The sequence below is a fragment of the Salvelinus sp. IW2-2015 genome, linkage group LG18 (genome assembly GCF_002910315.2).
Source record: "Salvelinus sp. IW2-2015 linkage group LG18, ASM291031v2, whole genome shotgun sequence".
Classification (NCBI taxonomy): domain Eukaryota; kingdom Metazoa; phylum Chordata; class Actinopteri; order Salmoniformes; family Salmonidae; genus Salvelinus; species Salvelinus sp. IW2-2015.
In genome coordinates this window covers 20,326,597-20,342,414 of record NC_036858.1, presented here as the reverse complement: position 1 = coordinate 20,342,414, position 15,818 = coordinate 20,326,597, and the positions used below count along the sequence as shown (strand labels likewise).

Sequence of the window (15,818 nt, the reverse complement as noted above, 5' to 3'; positions counted from 1 at the left end):
TTGTCATGAACAGTGCTTGTGCCCATAGAAATAGACGTGGCGCACAGGGKGGTGCAGTATGTTCTTCAATGCTGGAAGAGGGGGAGGGTGCTGTGTGGAAGAAACAAATTGGCAACACCTGTTATTAGACGTGTACATATTGAATTCTTTCCTATATATTGCACTACTTTCTACCAGTACCCATTGTTGGGAATAAGTTGACATTTGGAAAACAGAAATAGTGGTGTCTCACACTGGCTTCGATGTGTTTTACCTCCGTACAGGATGGCTCCTGAGGTGATCCTGGCCATGGACGAGGGCCAGTACGACGGCAAAGTGGATGTGTGGTCACTGGGCATTACTGCCATAGAGCTGGGTAAGCTAAGCACAGGCCATATAATTCACATGTTCACTTGCTTTTAAGGTGTATGTACTGTATACCTATTCTTGATATGTTTTTGCGTCAGTACTATTAGTTTTCTTGCCAATACTTTGTGCTTCATTGAGCTTGCCTGGCACAATGGAACAAATTGCCTAGTCCCTGAAGTGCCAAACTGAGCCTGAGCACAAGCAAACACTTGATTTATTTATGTAAAATAAAGTCTCATAGTTGTGTTAACTGTGTTTCCTGTGTGATCGGTCCAGAGGAGTTCCGATTTATGCGATAGAAAGGTGTGGGGTAAACGGAGGAAGAGTCGGATTTTTATGTTGCAAAAAAAAAAAATTCTAAATTATATACACTATATATACAAAAGTATGTGGACATCCCTTCAAATTAGTAGATTTGACTATTTGTCAAACGAGCACACAGCCATGCAATCTCCACAGCAAAACATTTCCAGAAGAATGGCTGAATAGCTCAGTGACTTTCAACATGGAGCCGTCATAGGATGACGCCTTTCCAACAAGTCAGTTCGTCAAATTTGTGCCCTGCTACAGCTGCCACTGGTAAACTGTAAGTGTTGTTATTCTGAAGTGGAAACGTCTAGGAGAAACAACGGCTCAGCTGCATAGTGGTAGGCCACACAAGCTCACAGAAGGGGACCAGCGAGTGCTGTAGCGCGTAAAAATCATCTGCCTCTGGAAGCAACGTCAGCACAAGAACTGTTCGTCTGGAGCTTCATGAAATGGGATTCCATGGCCGAGCAGCCGCACACAAGCCTACGATCATCATGTGCAATGCCAAGCGTCGGCTGGAGTGGTGTAAAGTTCACCGCCATTGGACTCTGGAGCAGTGGAAACGCGTTCTCTGGAGTGATGCTTCACCATCTGCCAGTCGGACAGACGAATCTGGGTTTGGCGGATGCCAGGTGAACGCTACCTGCCCCAATGCATTGTGCCAACTGTAAAGTGTGGTTGAGGAGGAATGATGGTCTGGGGCTATTAATGGTTTGGGATTGGCCCTTTAGTTCCAGTGAAGGGAAATCTTAACGCTACAGCATACAATGACATTGTAGACGACTCTGTGTTTCCAGCTTTGTGGCAACAGTTTGGGGAAGGCCCTTTCCTGTTTCAGCATGATAATGCCTTCGTGCAAAAGGTGGGGTCCATACAGAAATGGTTTGTTGAGGTGGGTATGGAAGAACTTGACTGGCCTGCACAGAGCCCTAACCTCAACCCCATTGAACGCCTATGGGATGAATTTGAACGCTGACTGCGAGCCAGGCCTAATTGCCCAACATCAGTCCCCGACCTCACTAATGCTGAATGGATGCAATTCCCCGAATCAATGTTTTAACATCTAGTGGAAGCCTTCCTAGAAGAGTGGAGGCTGTTAAAGCAGCGAAGAGGGGACCAACTTCATATTAATGTCCATGATTTTTAGAATGAGAGATTCGACGAGCAGGTTTCCACATACTTTTGATCATGTAGTGTATTTAATGTTCACATTGTCACAAGGCCGGTTCAAGAAAGGGGAAACAAAATCCAAGCCCGGTTCATAGCACTTCACTTACAAACTAAAGATCATTTCGATAATCATCAAATTAGTCTCTCTTGTGGCTAAACTTGTCTGTCTCTCAATGTCCTCTTGTCATTTTATCCTCTTTGTTCTGTATTTCTTCCTGTTCTTTCTCCCCCGGGGGTCTCCATTGTTCTCCTATTTTTCTCGTGCGTAATTGCCCCCGTCCTTTCCCCCACCCCTAATGAGGGGTGTGACGTCGGGGATTCCCAGAGTGGCCCCGCCCTTCTGAATATCCTTGGCCCCCACACCTCTGGATGGTTGAAACACCCGCGTCCTCAGAATCAACACAGCAGGTTGAGCACCAGCCGAGACTAGGGCGTCGTGGCAGGATAGCGTGTCTGTTTCTGTGATGGACCCCGGATCTATGGACGATAGAGAAGTTAAAGGGTTGCAAGCTGAAGAACCATCTAGTTTACGCTACTGTTCTTTTTTTTGTGAGACGCCTCAACTCCCCAACCCAGCATATCTTACCCCCACTGACATTGTTTTTTGTTGCGCAGCAGGGATTCTGTAAGGCCTTAAAGTTCACTCTTGCCTGGCTCCGTGTATATATGATGCTGGATGAGATCTGTATTCCCTGGGAGGGCTGAGAATGTCTCCCAGCGTCTGTTCACTAGGGCCCGTACGTCCTGCTCTTGCTTGTGCGTCAGCGACTTCCCCACCTGCACCTCTGTCGGGGGTTGATCTTGATGGGCTGCGGGAAGGGAGCAGCGCATAACGTTTTCCATTTCTCTCGTGGTACTCCTTGTAGCTGTTCAGGTTTTCTCCTACCTGTCTGCCTAACAGTAATTTACAGGTGATCATTTTGCCGATACTTCATATGGACCCCTCCATTGCGCTAAGAACCTATGTTCAGCTTTCAGAATTAAAAGGAGTACCTTATCTCCTACATTAACTTTGGGGCTGGAAAGTCCTGTTGTAAGCTTTCGGTTGCGCTTGCTGCTCGCTCCATGTGTTCCTTCACTGTTGGCCACACTGCGGCCATCCGTTCTCGCACTCAGGTGGCATGTTCAGTCAGTTCTGTGGGGACTCGGCTGGGCTTCCCATGCCTCCTTGTTGAGGTCCAGGATCCCTCGGCACGGCCTCCCATATAACAGTTTGAATGGGGAGAAGCCCGTTGACGACTGGTGCACCTCCCCTAAGAGCAGACAGCAAGTGAGGTAATAACATGTCCCAGTTCCTCTCGTGCCGTTACACAACTTTTTTTTAGCATTGACTTAACTGTTTTATTTAAGCGTTTGCATAAACCATCTGAGGATGATATACACTCGTGCGTATCTGTTTTACCTGGTACAAGGCACACACGTCTTTCGYTATGCGTTACATAAACAGGGTCCCCTAGTTGGTCAAAATAGAGGAGAGTAGGCTGACAAGGAAAACATTTTAAACTCTTTAGCAAATCCTTCTAGTGGATAAATTGCGCAGGGGAATGGGTTTGGGGGTAGAGTGTGGCATAATCGATTACCACCTGTATATATTCGTGCCCCCGGACTGATTTGGGAATATGACCCACCAGCTCCATAGCTATCCACTCTAAGGGCGTCTCAATGATGGAGGGGGATGTGCGGGATTCTGTAATTGACTTTGGGGACTTGACTTGCAGTACTAATCTACATCACTTGTAATGCCCGGCCAGTAGATTCTACTTATGATGTGCTCCTTTAGTTTTGTCTACTGCCAAGGGGTCTCCCAACACATGCGAATGCGCCAGTTACAGTACCATGTCTCTATATGCTCTAGGCACCATTAAGTGCTCCCGCACTTCACCCCTTCTCTTAACCACCCAGTACAGTGGAAAGCCCTTTAGGCAGTAATAAGGGGGATTTTGCTCATTGACACCCTCCGTGCGCTTCACTCTGCCTCGCGCCGAGACCAGGTCCGGGTCGCGCAGCTGTGTGGTGCCAAACTGTCCTGTCAACTCATCAGGTAAATGAATGTCTTGGCTGTCTATTCTCACTGGGGGGCTGTGCCGGGACCTTGGTCTCCTCCGTTGGAATACCTGGGCATGTGTCCTCTGTCTTTTCTTGAAACAAGCTGCCTGAGCCTCTGATCTTGAATTTCCTTTTCTTCCTCCCCACACTCGATCTGGGTGAAGAAGAGACCCTGTAGTGCCAGTGGGACACCTTTTGGGGATGTGTTTTCTCTGTGTGCCAGTGACTGCGTTGCATTTCTTATAAGCTCCGGTGCGGGCTTGGGGTGGTTCTGTTTTAGTCTCTCCCTAGCAGTACCGGTAAATGCTTCACCGCCTCCACCTTCTTGATGCACAGTGCCACTGGGTATATGCACGTGTCCCCATAGATACATGAGACTGACCTCTGTTCCTGACACACAAATCAATTTGATTGAAGTATACCTGAGCTCCCTACATCGGAAACACTCTCTCACTGACCTTAGGTGGATACCTCCTCGGTGCTGGTTCGGGGAATGTTCCACGGGGTGCTCTCGCCTCCGGTTCAGTGGGAGAAACACTCCGGTGGCCTCTTCAGACTGGGCATTGGTACCGGAGCGTGCCATCTCTGCTCTAGACCAGCTCCGTGGTGGCTTGGCAAGTCTCTATTAGCTGGACCAGCTGATCTGCTGTGTGGGGGTTGCCTTGCYATACCACTCCGGTGGGAGCTGTCCATCACCAGTTTTTCAATGATTGCCCCGGTTCCTTTTTGTTGTTGGTTCAAGTCAACCGCGGTCAGCCGTATTAGTTGGTGCATTTGGGCTCTCTCTGATGCATTGCTATCGAAGGTCCACGCGTGGAAACGCTTGGTCTGTGCCCGTGGATTCAGAAATGAACGAGAAGATTTCGGCCTTTTAATTTATTGTAGTCCTCTGCTTCTGCAGAATCCAGGTCGAAATATGCAGCCTGCGCACGCCCAAACACAGGGAGCCAGCATCCCTGCCCACCGCTGCGGGGCCCATAGTTTTCTTACTGCTAACCTCTCGAATGAAAGCAGATAGACCTCATTGTCGTCCTGTTCTTGTAGCCTAGGTATTTTGGTCCCCACTCCAGGCTTACTGTTCTTCCCTGCCTGAGCCAACCGGGCCACTTCAGTGCTCAAGAGGTCTGTGCCTTTCTTTTGCGCAGTTGCGCGCGTAGCCAACTGTTTTTAACAATGCAGCATCCATTCTTAATATACCAAAGTAACTCTGTCACCACTTCTAGTGCCCGCGTTTTCCACCACTGATCAGTCCAGAGGGGTTCTGATCTATGTGGTAGCGAGGGGTGGTAAGAGGAAGAGTTGCAAAAATCGAAATTATATATTTAATGTTCACAGAATGGCACTCAGCCAGTTCAACAAAATCCAAGCCTGGTTCAGAGCACTTCACTTACAAGCCAAAGATCCTTTAGATTATTACCAAATTAAATAGTCTCTTTTGTGGCTACAGAAATCACTCCTACAAGTTCTTCCTCTTTTTTAAGTCGTTCTTTACCTTTCTCTGTGTCCTCTGTCCTTTTATCTTCTCTTCATTCTATATTTTTCCTTATTTCTTTGTATTTGCCACTGTCCCTTCACATGCTCCAGTAATAAGGGGTTTGTTCAGGGGGAATCCTGTAATGTCGGCGGGGATTCCCAGAGTGGCCCCGCCCCTCTGACTCCCCTTGGCCCTCACGCCTCTGGAAGGTTCACACCTGTATTTTATGTTACAAATCTGTCCTTGGGTGTGTTTTGATGCTGTATGTCTCCTGAACTTTGTCTCTGTCTCTCTATGCAGCGGAGAGGAAGCCGCCTCTGTTCAATATGAATGCTATGAGTGCCTTATACCACATTGCCCAGAATGAGAGTCCCGTTCTGCAGTCCAATCACTGGTGAGCCACTGACTGAGCACGGAGGTGGTTCTTGTGCCCTCTTTGTTTAGTGTCAATATGCTTTCTGGGTAGCCTGGTCCCAGATATGGTTGTGCTGTATATAGCCTCCTCCTATGACAATGACCTTAGGACTTACCACAAACAGATCTGGGACCAGACTACTTTCTGACAACAATATGAGCCATTGGTGTGGATCAGGGGTGTCAAACATATGGCCTGCTGGCAAAATGAGTTTGACACTCCTGGTGTAGATAGATGAGTACCGTTTTTATAGTGCGACTGTGAATAGTTTCTCGTTGTTTGGTCTCGTCCTTTTCAGGTCTGATTATTTCCATAACTTTGTGGACTCGTGTCTGCAGAAGATCCACCAGGACAGACCTACCTCTGACGTGCTGCTGAAGGTAAACGCTATCTCTTGGTCTAGGTTTCCTCTTTAATTATAAAGTTATTCGAAGTTTAAGAAAATCTAAAGAAGGCACGACACAAACATGTAGAAGCCAAGGAATGGCCATGAACTCTTTACCCATTAATAATATCAGAGGTGGCCCAAAGAGGTGCTGTGATTCCTTATTCTCATAATGGCAAAGAAGCATCTCTTCAATGGCTCCAGTTTAAAGTGAACCTTAACTTGCCAACGGCTCCAAGTGGCATCGTCAGGTAGAAATTACGCCCTTACAACCAGAATTGTTGGAACGTTGTAATCAGGTTTCAAAGATCTCATTGCAACCAGTTTTCCCAGCTAGGCTAATAGTTGATGCATTAAACCAACAAAGATGGCATTGATTGACATGAGGTCATAACAACTTGACTTCATGTAATTCCAACATCAATTTGACCAGTTTTGCCTGCTGGATCAACCTTAGAACCCATTCTCCCTTCCCCTCCCTCAGCACCATTTCCTATGCAGAGAGCGTCCTCACACGGCGGTGATGGACCTGATAGCTCGCACCAAAGACGCGGTGCGGGAACTGGACAACCTGCAGTACCGCAAAATGAAGAAGATCCTTTTCCATGAGGCCCTCAACGGACCCCAGCCCGAGGGAGGGGAGGAGGAGGAGGTATGAGGAGTGAGGGAGGGAGGTGGTGGTAAGGGGAGGGGGGTGTGATGAGGGTGGGAGGTGGTAGAAGGGAGGAGGAGAGAAATGGCAGGTTGAGAGGAGAATGGGAGGTAAGGAGGGAGGCAGGTAGAGAGGGGAGGATGAGAGAAATGGCATAAAAAGGGAAATAACAAGGGGTGGGGGAGAAAGAAAGCGGGGAGGACATGGAGATGTTACGTAGAGGGAGAAAATGAGGAGGGAGAGTAGTAACAGTTAGCCGAGGATGATGTAGGACCAGAACCAAAAGAAAAAAGCATGTGTTGAGTGAGGAGGGGGAAGACAGACTACAGAACGCACTGGTCTTAAAACCTCGTAATTATCGGACCCTTTTTTTCAATTTTCACCTAAAATGAGATCCCAAATCTTAACTGCCTGTAGCTCAGGACCTGAAGCAAGGATATTCTTATTCTTGAAACCATTTGAAAGGAAACACTTTTGGAGTTTGTTGAAATGTGAAATGAATGTAGGAGAATATTACATATTCGATCTGGTAAAAGATAATACAAAAAAAAAAATGTTTTTCTTTTTGTTCCAGCTTTGAAATGCAAGAGAAAGCCAATAATATATTGCAGTTTAGTTGCAATTTCAATTTTGGCCACTAGATGGCAGCAGTGTCTGCAGTTACAGATTTGATCAAGTGAAGCATTGCACTACTGCCCAGTAGTTTGTATCAAGTTTGCCCAAATGTGCCGAATTGGTCAATTGATACATTTTCAAGTACATAACTATAGAAAACATACATTTTGTATTACCATATTTTTGTAAGTTTACAAACTCCCAGGAATGTCATACATAATGGATCATTAGCTTATACACTAACTTTCACACAGCTAGATGGCGGGGTGGGTGTGGACCAGAGACAGCAGGGGTTCAAACTGTAGAACCCAGTTCCTACATTTGAAAATAAAAATAGATTTTTTTTTCAAATGAAACTATGCTACATTTTATCTATGGAACCCTCAGGATGACAAATCAGAGCAAGATTACTGAATGTAAGTACATTATTTACTTTCAGAGGTGAATATATTAAACCAGTTGCTGTGATTTTTATTTTTTTTCTGCACTCAAACAATAGCATGGTATTTTTTTCACTAATAGTTACTGTAAATTGGACAGTGCAGTTAGCTTAAAATTATTGTTAATCTTTCTGCCCATGTAAGACATGTCTATGTCCTGGAAAGTTTGCTGTTACTTACAATTACATTCTAGTCACTTCAGCGCATGTTAGCATCCACCGTCCCAGTGTAGGGACACCGATCCCGTAAAGGTTAATTTAGAGGAAGAGGATTGGGCTGTGCACAACCACTCTGTTCAGGAATACAGCTAGCATTAGCATCCATCCTGTCTTTTTAATAGCATACGTCACCACAGTGTAGTCCAAAATTTTGTGCCTCGACACATTGTATGACCTCATCCTTTTCCTCCAATACAAATAACTTTGATCCCATCAGGGGTTTTAAATCTTTGTTTCCATTGAACATGCCGTACAAATAAAGGCATTTTAAGTAATTATATGAAGAGTGCCTTGGTCTTCCTTTTTGAGGACCTTTCGGGATCTAATTGTGTTCCCCCAGGGCCTTGCTTAGGAAACAGGAATCCAATGAATGCCTTATGATTGAAATGTGTATGAGAGTTTGAGGGCAGATTGAACTGCATCTGAGAAAGTGCGTAGGTTATTTAGGGGTGTGTACATGCAAGGTTTGTGTGTATAGGTGTTTAAGTATTGATAACAATGCCTATGTGTATGTAGACTAGCTATGCATTTGTGTGTGCGTGATCGTGCGTATGTTATCACCACTTCTCCTAACCACCATCCCTCTGTCTCCAGGACGTGGAGCAGTACATGCTGCGGACAGGTACGGTCAACAGCATGGAGAGCTCCCATTCGCTGCCTTCCATGTCCATCAGCGCAAGCTCCCAGAGCAGCTCGGTCAACAGCCTGGCGGACGGTTCGGATGACAGCGGCGAGATGGCCATGATGCAGGAGGGCGAGCAAACAGTCACCTCCAACAGCTCAGTCCTGCACAAGCCCCTGGTCAGTTGGGACTTACCTTTAGACATTAGTCACAGCAGTGTTTCCTTTAGACAATYTTCTTCCCAAGGCGGATAAGACCCCCTAATTTGCCCAAAGCGTCACCCAAGTCCTATTTCACAATTTTGTCAGTATGTAAACACTGTGCTGTATGAGGTGGGTAAACAATTACTACACTGAACAAAAATATCAACGCAACATTTAAAGTGTTGGTACAATGTTTCATGACATGAAATAAAAGATCCCAGAAAATGTACATACGGACAAAAGTGTTTAACTCAAATTCATTACGCAGGTGCACCTTGTGCTGGAGACAAAAGGCCACTAAAATATGCAGTTTTGTCACACAATGCCACAGATGCAATTGCCATGCTGACTGCAGGAATGTTCACGAGAGCTGTTGCTAGAGAWTTTGTTTCTCTACCATAAGCTGCCTCTGATTCTCGTTATAGAGAATTTGGCAGTACGGCCAACCGGTCTCACAACTGCAGACCACGTGTAACAATGCCAGCCCAGGACCTCAACATCTGGCTTCTTCACTTGCGGGAATGTCTGAGACCAGCCACCCGGACAGTTGATGAAACTGGGTTAGCTAAATTGAATAATTTTATGCACAAACTGTTAGAAACCGTCTCGGGAAGCTCATCTGCGTGCTCGTTTTCCTCACCAGGGTCTTGACCTGACTGCAGTTTGTTGTCGTAACCAACTTCAGTGGGCAATTGCTCACCTTCGATGGCCACTGACACGCTGGGAAAGTGTGCTCTTTACAGATGAATCCTGGTTTTAATTGTATCGGGCAGATAGTGTCGTGTGGGCGAGCGGTTTGCTGATAATGCTGTGGGACTATTCTACTACTCTGCTCAAACCATCGTATTATGCTACTCTCATCACCCCACTGGGAACCATCGACACAGCTGGCTAGCCTATCTTCAAAGAAGCATCTTCGAGAGCGAATAGATGGAAAATAAACTCTACGCGACAAGTCACCGGACAAGTACAGAGGAGTACAGTAGAATACTTGTTGGAACCCTTTTGGATAATCAGAGCCTTACAAGCGTGCCGCGAAAAGGCCCCAAAAATCTGCATGAGTCAGATGGTGGTCACACCAGATACTGACTGGTTTTCTGATCCACACCCCTACCAGATGCATATCTGTATTCCCAGTCATGTGAAATCTGGGGCAGCAGCTAGCCTAGTGGTTAGAGCGTTGGACTTGCAAGATCGAATCCCCGAGCTGAGAAGGTAAAAAATCTGCCGTTCTGTCCCTGAACAAGGCACTGTTCCTAGGCCGTCATTGAAAATAAGAATTTGTTCTTAACTGACTTGCCTAGTTAAATAAAAGTAAAAAAATATATATTAGGGCCTAAGGAATTTATTTCAATTGACTGATTTCCTTAAATGAACTGTAACTCAGTAAAATCTTTGAAATTGTAGCATGTTGCGTTTTATATTATTGTTCAGTGTATTTAGCTAGATATGACGATTGTAAAATACCAAAGGTGAACTCTTTTTTGGGGTGTTTTTGTTGCGCTGATTCAAAAAAAAATATATATATATATATATATATATATATATATATATATATATTTTGTTTTAACTGTAAATGATGGTTTTACCTCAGTTTAGTTTACCACATAAATGGCTCACTAGTGGCTAACGACGTACTCTTCCCCCACCTCCAGATTGATTCCACAATGCAACACATGATTTACACAGAAAATATTTGTCTCTCTCTACATCAGAGCCATGACAACATCTACGACGACCCCTACCAGCCCGAACTGGACGCACAGCAGCAGCCCCCATCACGGGGTGAGGGAAGAGAAGGTGGCAGGCGGAAGGGACACCGCAGCCGAGATCACTTTGCCACCATCCGGACGGCATCGCTGGTGACCCGGCAGATCCAGGAGCATGAGCAGGGGTCGGCGCTGAGGGAGCAGATGTCTGGGTAGGAGAGCTTTTATGGAACGACCAAAGAAAGAGCCCATCTGGAATTAGAAGGCAAATGATTGGCTAGTCCATGGAAATCAAGATAATTGATTTACTCCAGTCATCATTCACCTTTCAGTTAATATTGAGCAAAACAATCTGCAAATTCATCCACTGTCACACGCTGGGTGTGGTTGTGTACAAGTAATATGGTACCGGCCTCCCGATTTGGCAGTGCTAGCCGATCGCAGTGCTAGCTGTGCCTCTAGAGATTCTGGGTTCAAATCCAGGCTCTGTCGCAGCAGGGAGACCCATGGGGCGRCGCACAATTGGCCCAGCGTCGTCCGGGTTAGGGGAGGGTTTGGCCGGTAGGGATGTCCTTGTCCCATCGCGCACTAGCGACTCCTGTGGCGGGCCGGGCGCAGTGCACGCTGACACGATCGCCAGGTGTACGGTGTTTCCTCCGACACATTGGTGCGGCTGGCTTCCGGGTTTAGTGGGCATTGTGTCAAGAAGCAGTGCAGCTTGGTTGGGTTGTGTTTCGTAGGACGCACGGCTCTCAACCTTCGCCTCCACTGAGTCCGTACGGGAGTTGCAGCGATGAGACAAGACTGTAACTACCAATTGGATACCACGAAATTGGGGAGAAAAGGGGGTAAAATAAAAAATGGCGTATGGTACCAATTTAAACATTTGACTACTTTAATACCCTATAAGTGAATTTGTCCAAATACTTATGACTTCTTCACATGGGGGGGACTAGATGCATAAAGTGCTTACATTTCTCAACGGTAAAACATATGTTTGAATATACTCTCAAATAAACGTTCTGTACTGTCGCCTCATATGAAACGTTTGATCTGAAATAGAAAATGCAGGAGAATAGAGTCAAATTAAACAATTTAGCTTCATTGTCCAAATACATATGTTGGGGAGTGTACTAATATAGTATTTTTCAGAGGTACTCACTACTAGTATTCTAACGATACCAGAATGTTGACTTCAATACCGATACCAGGTTGAGTATCACGATACTCAATACCAAAATCATCCTACGGGACCAAAAAATTAAGCGAAGAGCAGGATTGTGATTTTTTTTAAATAAAAGAAAATATTTAAATTCTGGTTTAAATCCAAATCACACTTTAAAAATAGAAAAACAACAACATTGGAAGTTTTAAGTCCACAACAATATATTTTTGTGTAGTTACCCTTTAATTCAAGTGGCATGCACTTAACACTCTTGTTTGGTTAGCAATGTTTTATGTAGTGCACGTAATGTAGTTTGTAAAACAAATGGCCACTGGATAGATGTAGATAATCTTGATTCTGCCAGGAAGGCATAGGCTACTTTGTTAGCTTTTGATTCAAGGTTTCTGGGGAAGCCTTTTCATCTATCCGAGGACGGTTAACATTTGCGTTGCTAACGGCTACACAAAGTGGTAGACATACGCGCACCTGAACATGAACAGATGAACAGGTGCATTTCTGAGCCGTTACCTCATCAGAAAGTTGCAGGGAATAAGAATCACTAATGCATTCTGTTCATGTCTTATGATAAACTTGGGCAAATTAATACATTCAAAGTTCAATACATTTAGTTTATTTCCAAATGTAAGACACATTTGATAGAATAACTGGAAGTAACAGAACTGTTTTTCATGTAGTATTGAGGAGGTACAGAAGTTTCGGTGTATCGTGCAACACTATTTGCGACTAGATCTAGCCACGCTGTGACGCACAAAATGGCTATCGATCAGCCATAACTGGTTGAAATTATTTGAAAAAATCATTACATCCAAATGACAACATATGGGTTGTAAACTGGTTTTAATGACGCCATTTCAACCAGCTTAGCCCACCGGTAATAAATGTTCTAAATACTAATTTGTGGTTAGAAAGCAGTTCATGGAACTATGTAAAACCGACCGGCGCAGTTGGCTGTACTGGTTGTCAAAATATCTGAATTGGGCTGCTTACGTAATTGCCCATTCCATTTGGCTGTACTAGTTTTTGACATACTTTTCTCGTGTCAAATCCTCCTTTACCCCGTCCCAGGTACAAGCGCATGCGGCGGCAGCACCAGAAGCAGCTGATGGGCCTCGAAAACAAGCTGAAAGCGGAGATGGATGAGCATCAGCTGAGGCTGGACAAGGAGTTGGAGAACCAGAGAAACAGCTTTGGAGGGGAGGGGGACAAGCTGAGCAAGAAGCACCAGGCTATCCTGGAGAAGGAGGTAAGGGAAGGAGGGAGGGATGGATCAGGAGCGAGGTAGGTGGGGACAACCTCAGCAAAAAGCAGAAGGCAATCCTGGAGAAAGAGGGGTGGAGGGATGGATGGAGTGAGGGGATGTGGGACAAACAAAGTAGCACCAAGCCATCCTAGAGAGAGGGAGGGATAGGAAGAAGGAGTGTGAGATTGGGAAGGTGGGGACAACCTTAGCAAGAAGCACCGGGTTGAAGAAAGAGGTACAGATGGGGGGTTGGACAGGAGTGGAATGAGATGGAAGGAAACGTTGAAAGAAAAGAGGAAAGGGTATTGACTACGGCGACGGGGCGGCAATCCCAAGATCTCAATGTACATTTGTAGGCCAAAGTTTTAAGTAGATCGTCAAGCCGTATATAAGCTCTAGAATTTGGGGAGGGGGCAGGGTTTAGCTCTATTCTTTCCCAGCTTATGGCCATGTGTGGTTGGTTTTCAGACCAAGGCAGCCCTGGCTGAGGAGAAGAAGTTCCAGCAGCACATCCTGGCCCAGCAGAAGAAGGAACTGACCAGCCTGCTGGAATCCCAGAAACGCCAGTACCGCGCACGCAAGGAGCAGCTCAAAGAGGTACAACCACACCGCAATCATACTGTAAATACTCATCAACCATACCGCAACTACACACTAACCATACTGCAATTACAAACTAACCGTACTGCAATTACTCAGTTTTACTACGTGATATATTTTTAAAAGCCGCTTTTGACACGATTACCTAAACATACTGACCAGCTCCAATAGATGGACACATGACATATGGTAGACTAATCCAAACTCATCTCTCAGCATGTCCAGCCCACTCATTATCTCAGCCAGTCATGGCTAGCGGGAAGGTTGCTCACTTTTTCTGTGGCTAAAGCAACTAGGCTCGTAATTTAACAATTTTATTCGTATTTACAGATGGCATACAGGTTTGATATTAAGGCACACGGAAGTTCACATGTCCGAGAAGTATTTCTGCCAAAAAAAACGCATTTTGCTAAAAAAATTAAGTTCAAACCGCTCTCCTGTGAAGTCGTGACATACACCTAGTTTCCTGAATCAGGTCACATATGATGCCTTGTGAACCATCACCACAGTTTACTAATGTGGTGATGTTTGGCATATGAGTTCTTTAGTCTTTTTACGCCAATAACAAATTCACTACATATTGAATCTACACCCTTTAGCGATTTGTTTGAATGCGGCGTGAAACAAAGTTTGACTATTTGTAAACATCATTCGTGCTCTCGCCCATATATACTGGCAATTTTAATGTTACCTAATATCTACTGTCCTTGATTCTCACAAGGAATATTCAACCCCAAAATCTGCTAAAAGGCAAGGTTGGTCCAAGCTCTCTGATTCATAATGCATAATATTTTTCTTACCTCACAAAGGCAGTCCAACACYTTGGCTAGCTTGCAGGCTCACGTTACTTCGACACAAACGAGAATACGTCTTCACTCTCCGTTCTACTCACCTAGCAGAGCTGGTTAAGCTTTTTTTTCTTTTTTTTTTCAAAATGTTGGTGACTAACTGTGCTGCTGGCAATTTAAATGACGCTATTTCCTTAACGTTGACTGACACAGGCCATATTCAACGGGGCGTTGCGCATTCGTAAATAAATCAGTTATTCTGCCCTCTGGTACATTCAGACAACTCTTCTGAAGTCCGAACAATTGCCTGAGTGAATTTACGAAGTACCCCATTTTAACAATGTCCATTGAGAACTCACAACGACTATACCATTTACCTAAGCTAAGAATGACATGAATAATCAAGTCGACAAACGTTGGGTAGTTGAACAGCATATAGTCAGTAAATGATATGCCATGTGGTTCATAAGGATAGCGCCAGCAACAAATTTGTCATACTTATAACAAAGAATGTCTATCTTAATACCAATAAGCATACTACATAGTCAAATTACTTCACAAATAGTACAATTAGTGTTATTACGCTGATAGAACGCTAACATCAATACGCTTGTGTATTGAGCTAATAATGATTATTTTATGTCATTGTGCCAAGTCACAATTGCATCCCTGAATTCTCTATTAGTTTGGAATTTTCCTGTCAGCAGGGAAATGCTACCGAATGCTATCCATGATTGTTTTTTTCCCATATTCGAGCCGAATTGGTAGAATGCTTGTGCGTTTCTATTAGTGTCTTTGCTTTGCTATAGTTCTATGAATTTCTTTCTGCACCTCGCGGTTTTAATATACTCATCTTTTTCTGAGATTACCCAGACTGAGAGAATCCCATAAGCGTTTAGACAGTCATAAAAGGCTTTTAACTTTCTCTATCAAATAATCCATAAAGAGACCACTCTGAACCTATGTACGTCTACGTATGGGTTGTTTTAAGTTTCATCTCATTATATTTCCAGTGTTACTTTATCAAATCTATAGTAAAAGATTATATACACACATCATTATTTCTCATTTATTTCTCATTCATAGGAAATCTTAGGTACTCACATTAATTAACAACTCCATGTGTGTTTCCTGACTCCATCGCTACCACTCCCAGCGGAAACCAAAAACGTTAGTTTCCCGGCCGCTGCCCGGCCGCTCATTGGAATAATTCTCAACTGTTCTCTAGACTTCCAGAAATTTATAGATTTGTCGCTACTTTCTAAAATAACATTTAGCACTTAGAATATCACGGGGTGGTATTATTGTGATGAGCAGTGTTGAACGGACCCCAAGATAACGCTACATATCGAAACTTACTTTCTAAAGTAACATCAGCTTATTATACACATTTCTTTA

General features: G+C 44.6%; 1 protein-coding gene across 3 annotated transcripts in view; it reads left to right on the top strand.

Moving 5' to 3' along the window:
• Positions 1 to 15,818, top strand: part of taok2b (TAO kinase 2b) — a 62,622-nt gene that overhangs the window by 17,043 nt on the left and 29,761 nt on the right. For all 3 annotated transcript variants that reach the window (XM_024007296.2, XM_024007295.2, XM_024007294.2), the window contains 8 exons: positions 264 to 355; positions 5,648 to 5,741; positions 6,061 to 6,142; positions 6,632 to 6,799; positions 8,667 to 8,873; positions 10,613 to 10,818; positions 12,858 to 13,035; positions 13,501 to 13,629. In XM_024007296.2, the coding sequence (XP_023863064.1) occupies positions 264 to 355; positions 5,648 to 5,741; positions 6,061 to 6,142; positions 6,632 to 6,799; positions 8,667 to 8,873; positions 10,613 to 10,818; positions 12,858 to 13,035; positions 13,501 to 13,629 (1,156 nt within the window). The remainder of the gene's footprint in view (positions 1 to 263; positions 356 to 5,647; positions 5,742 to 6,060; positions 6,143 to 6,631; positions 6,800 to 8,666; positions 8,874 to 10,612; positions 10,819 to 12,857; positions 13,036 to 13,500; positions 13,630 to 15,818) is intronic.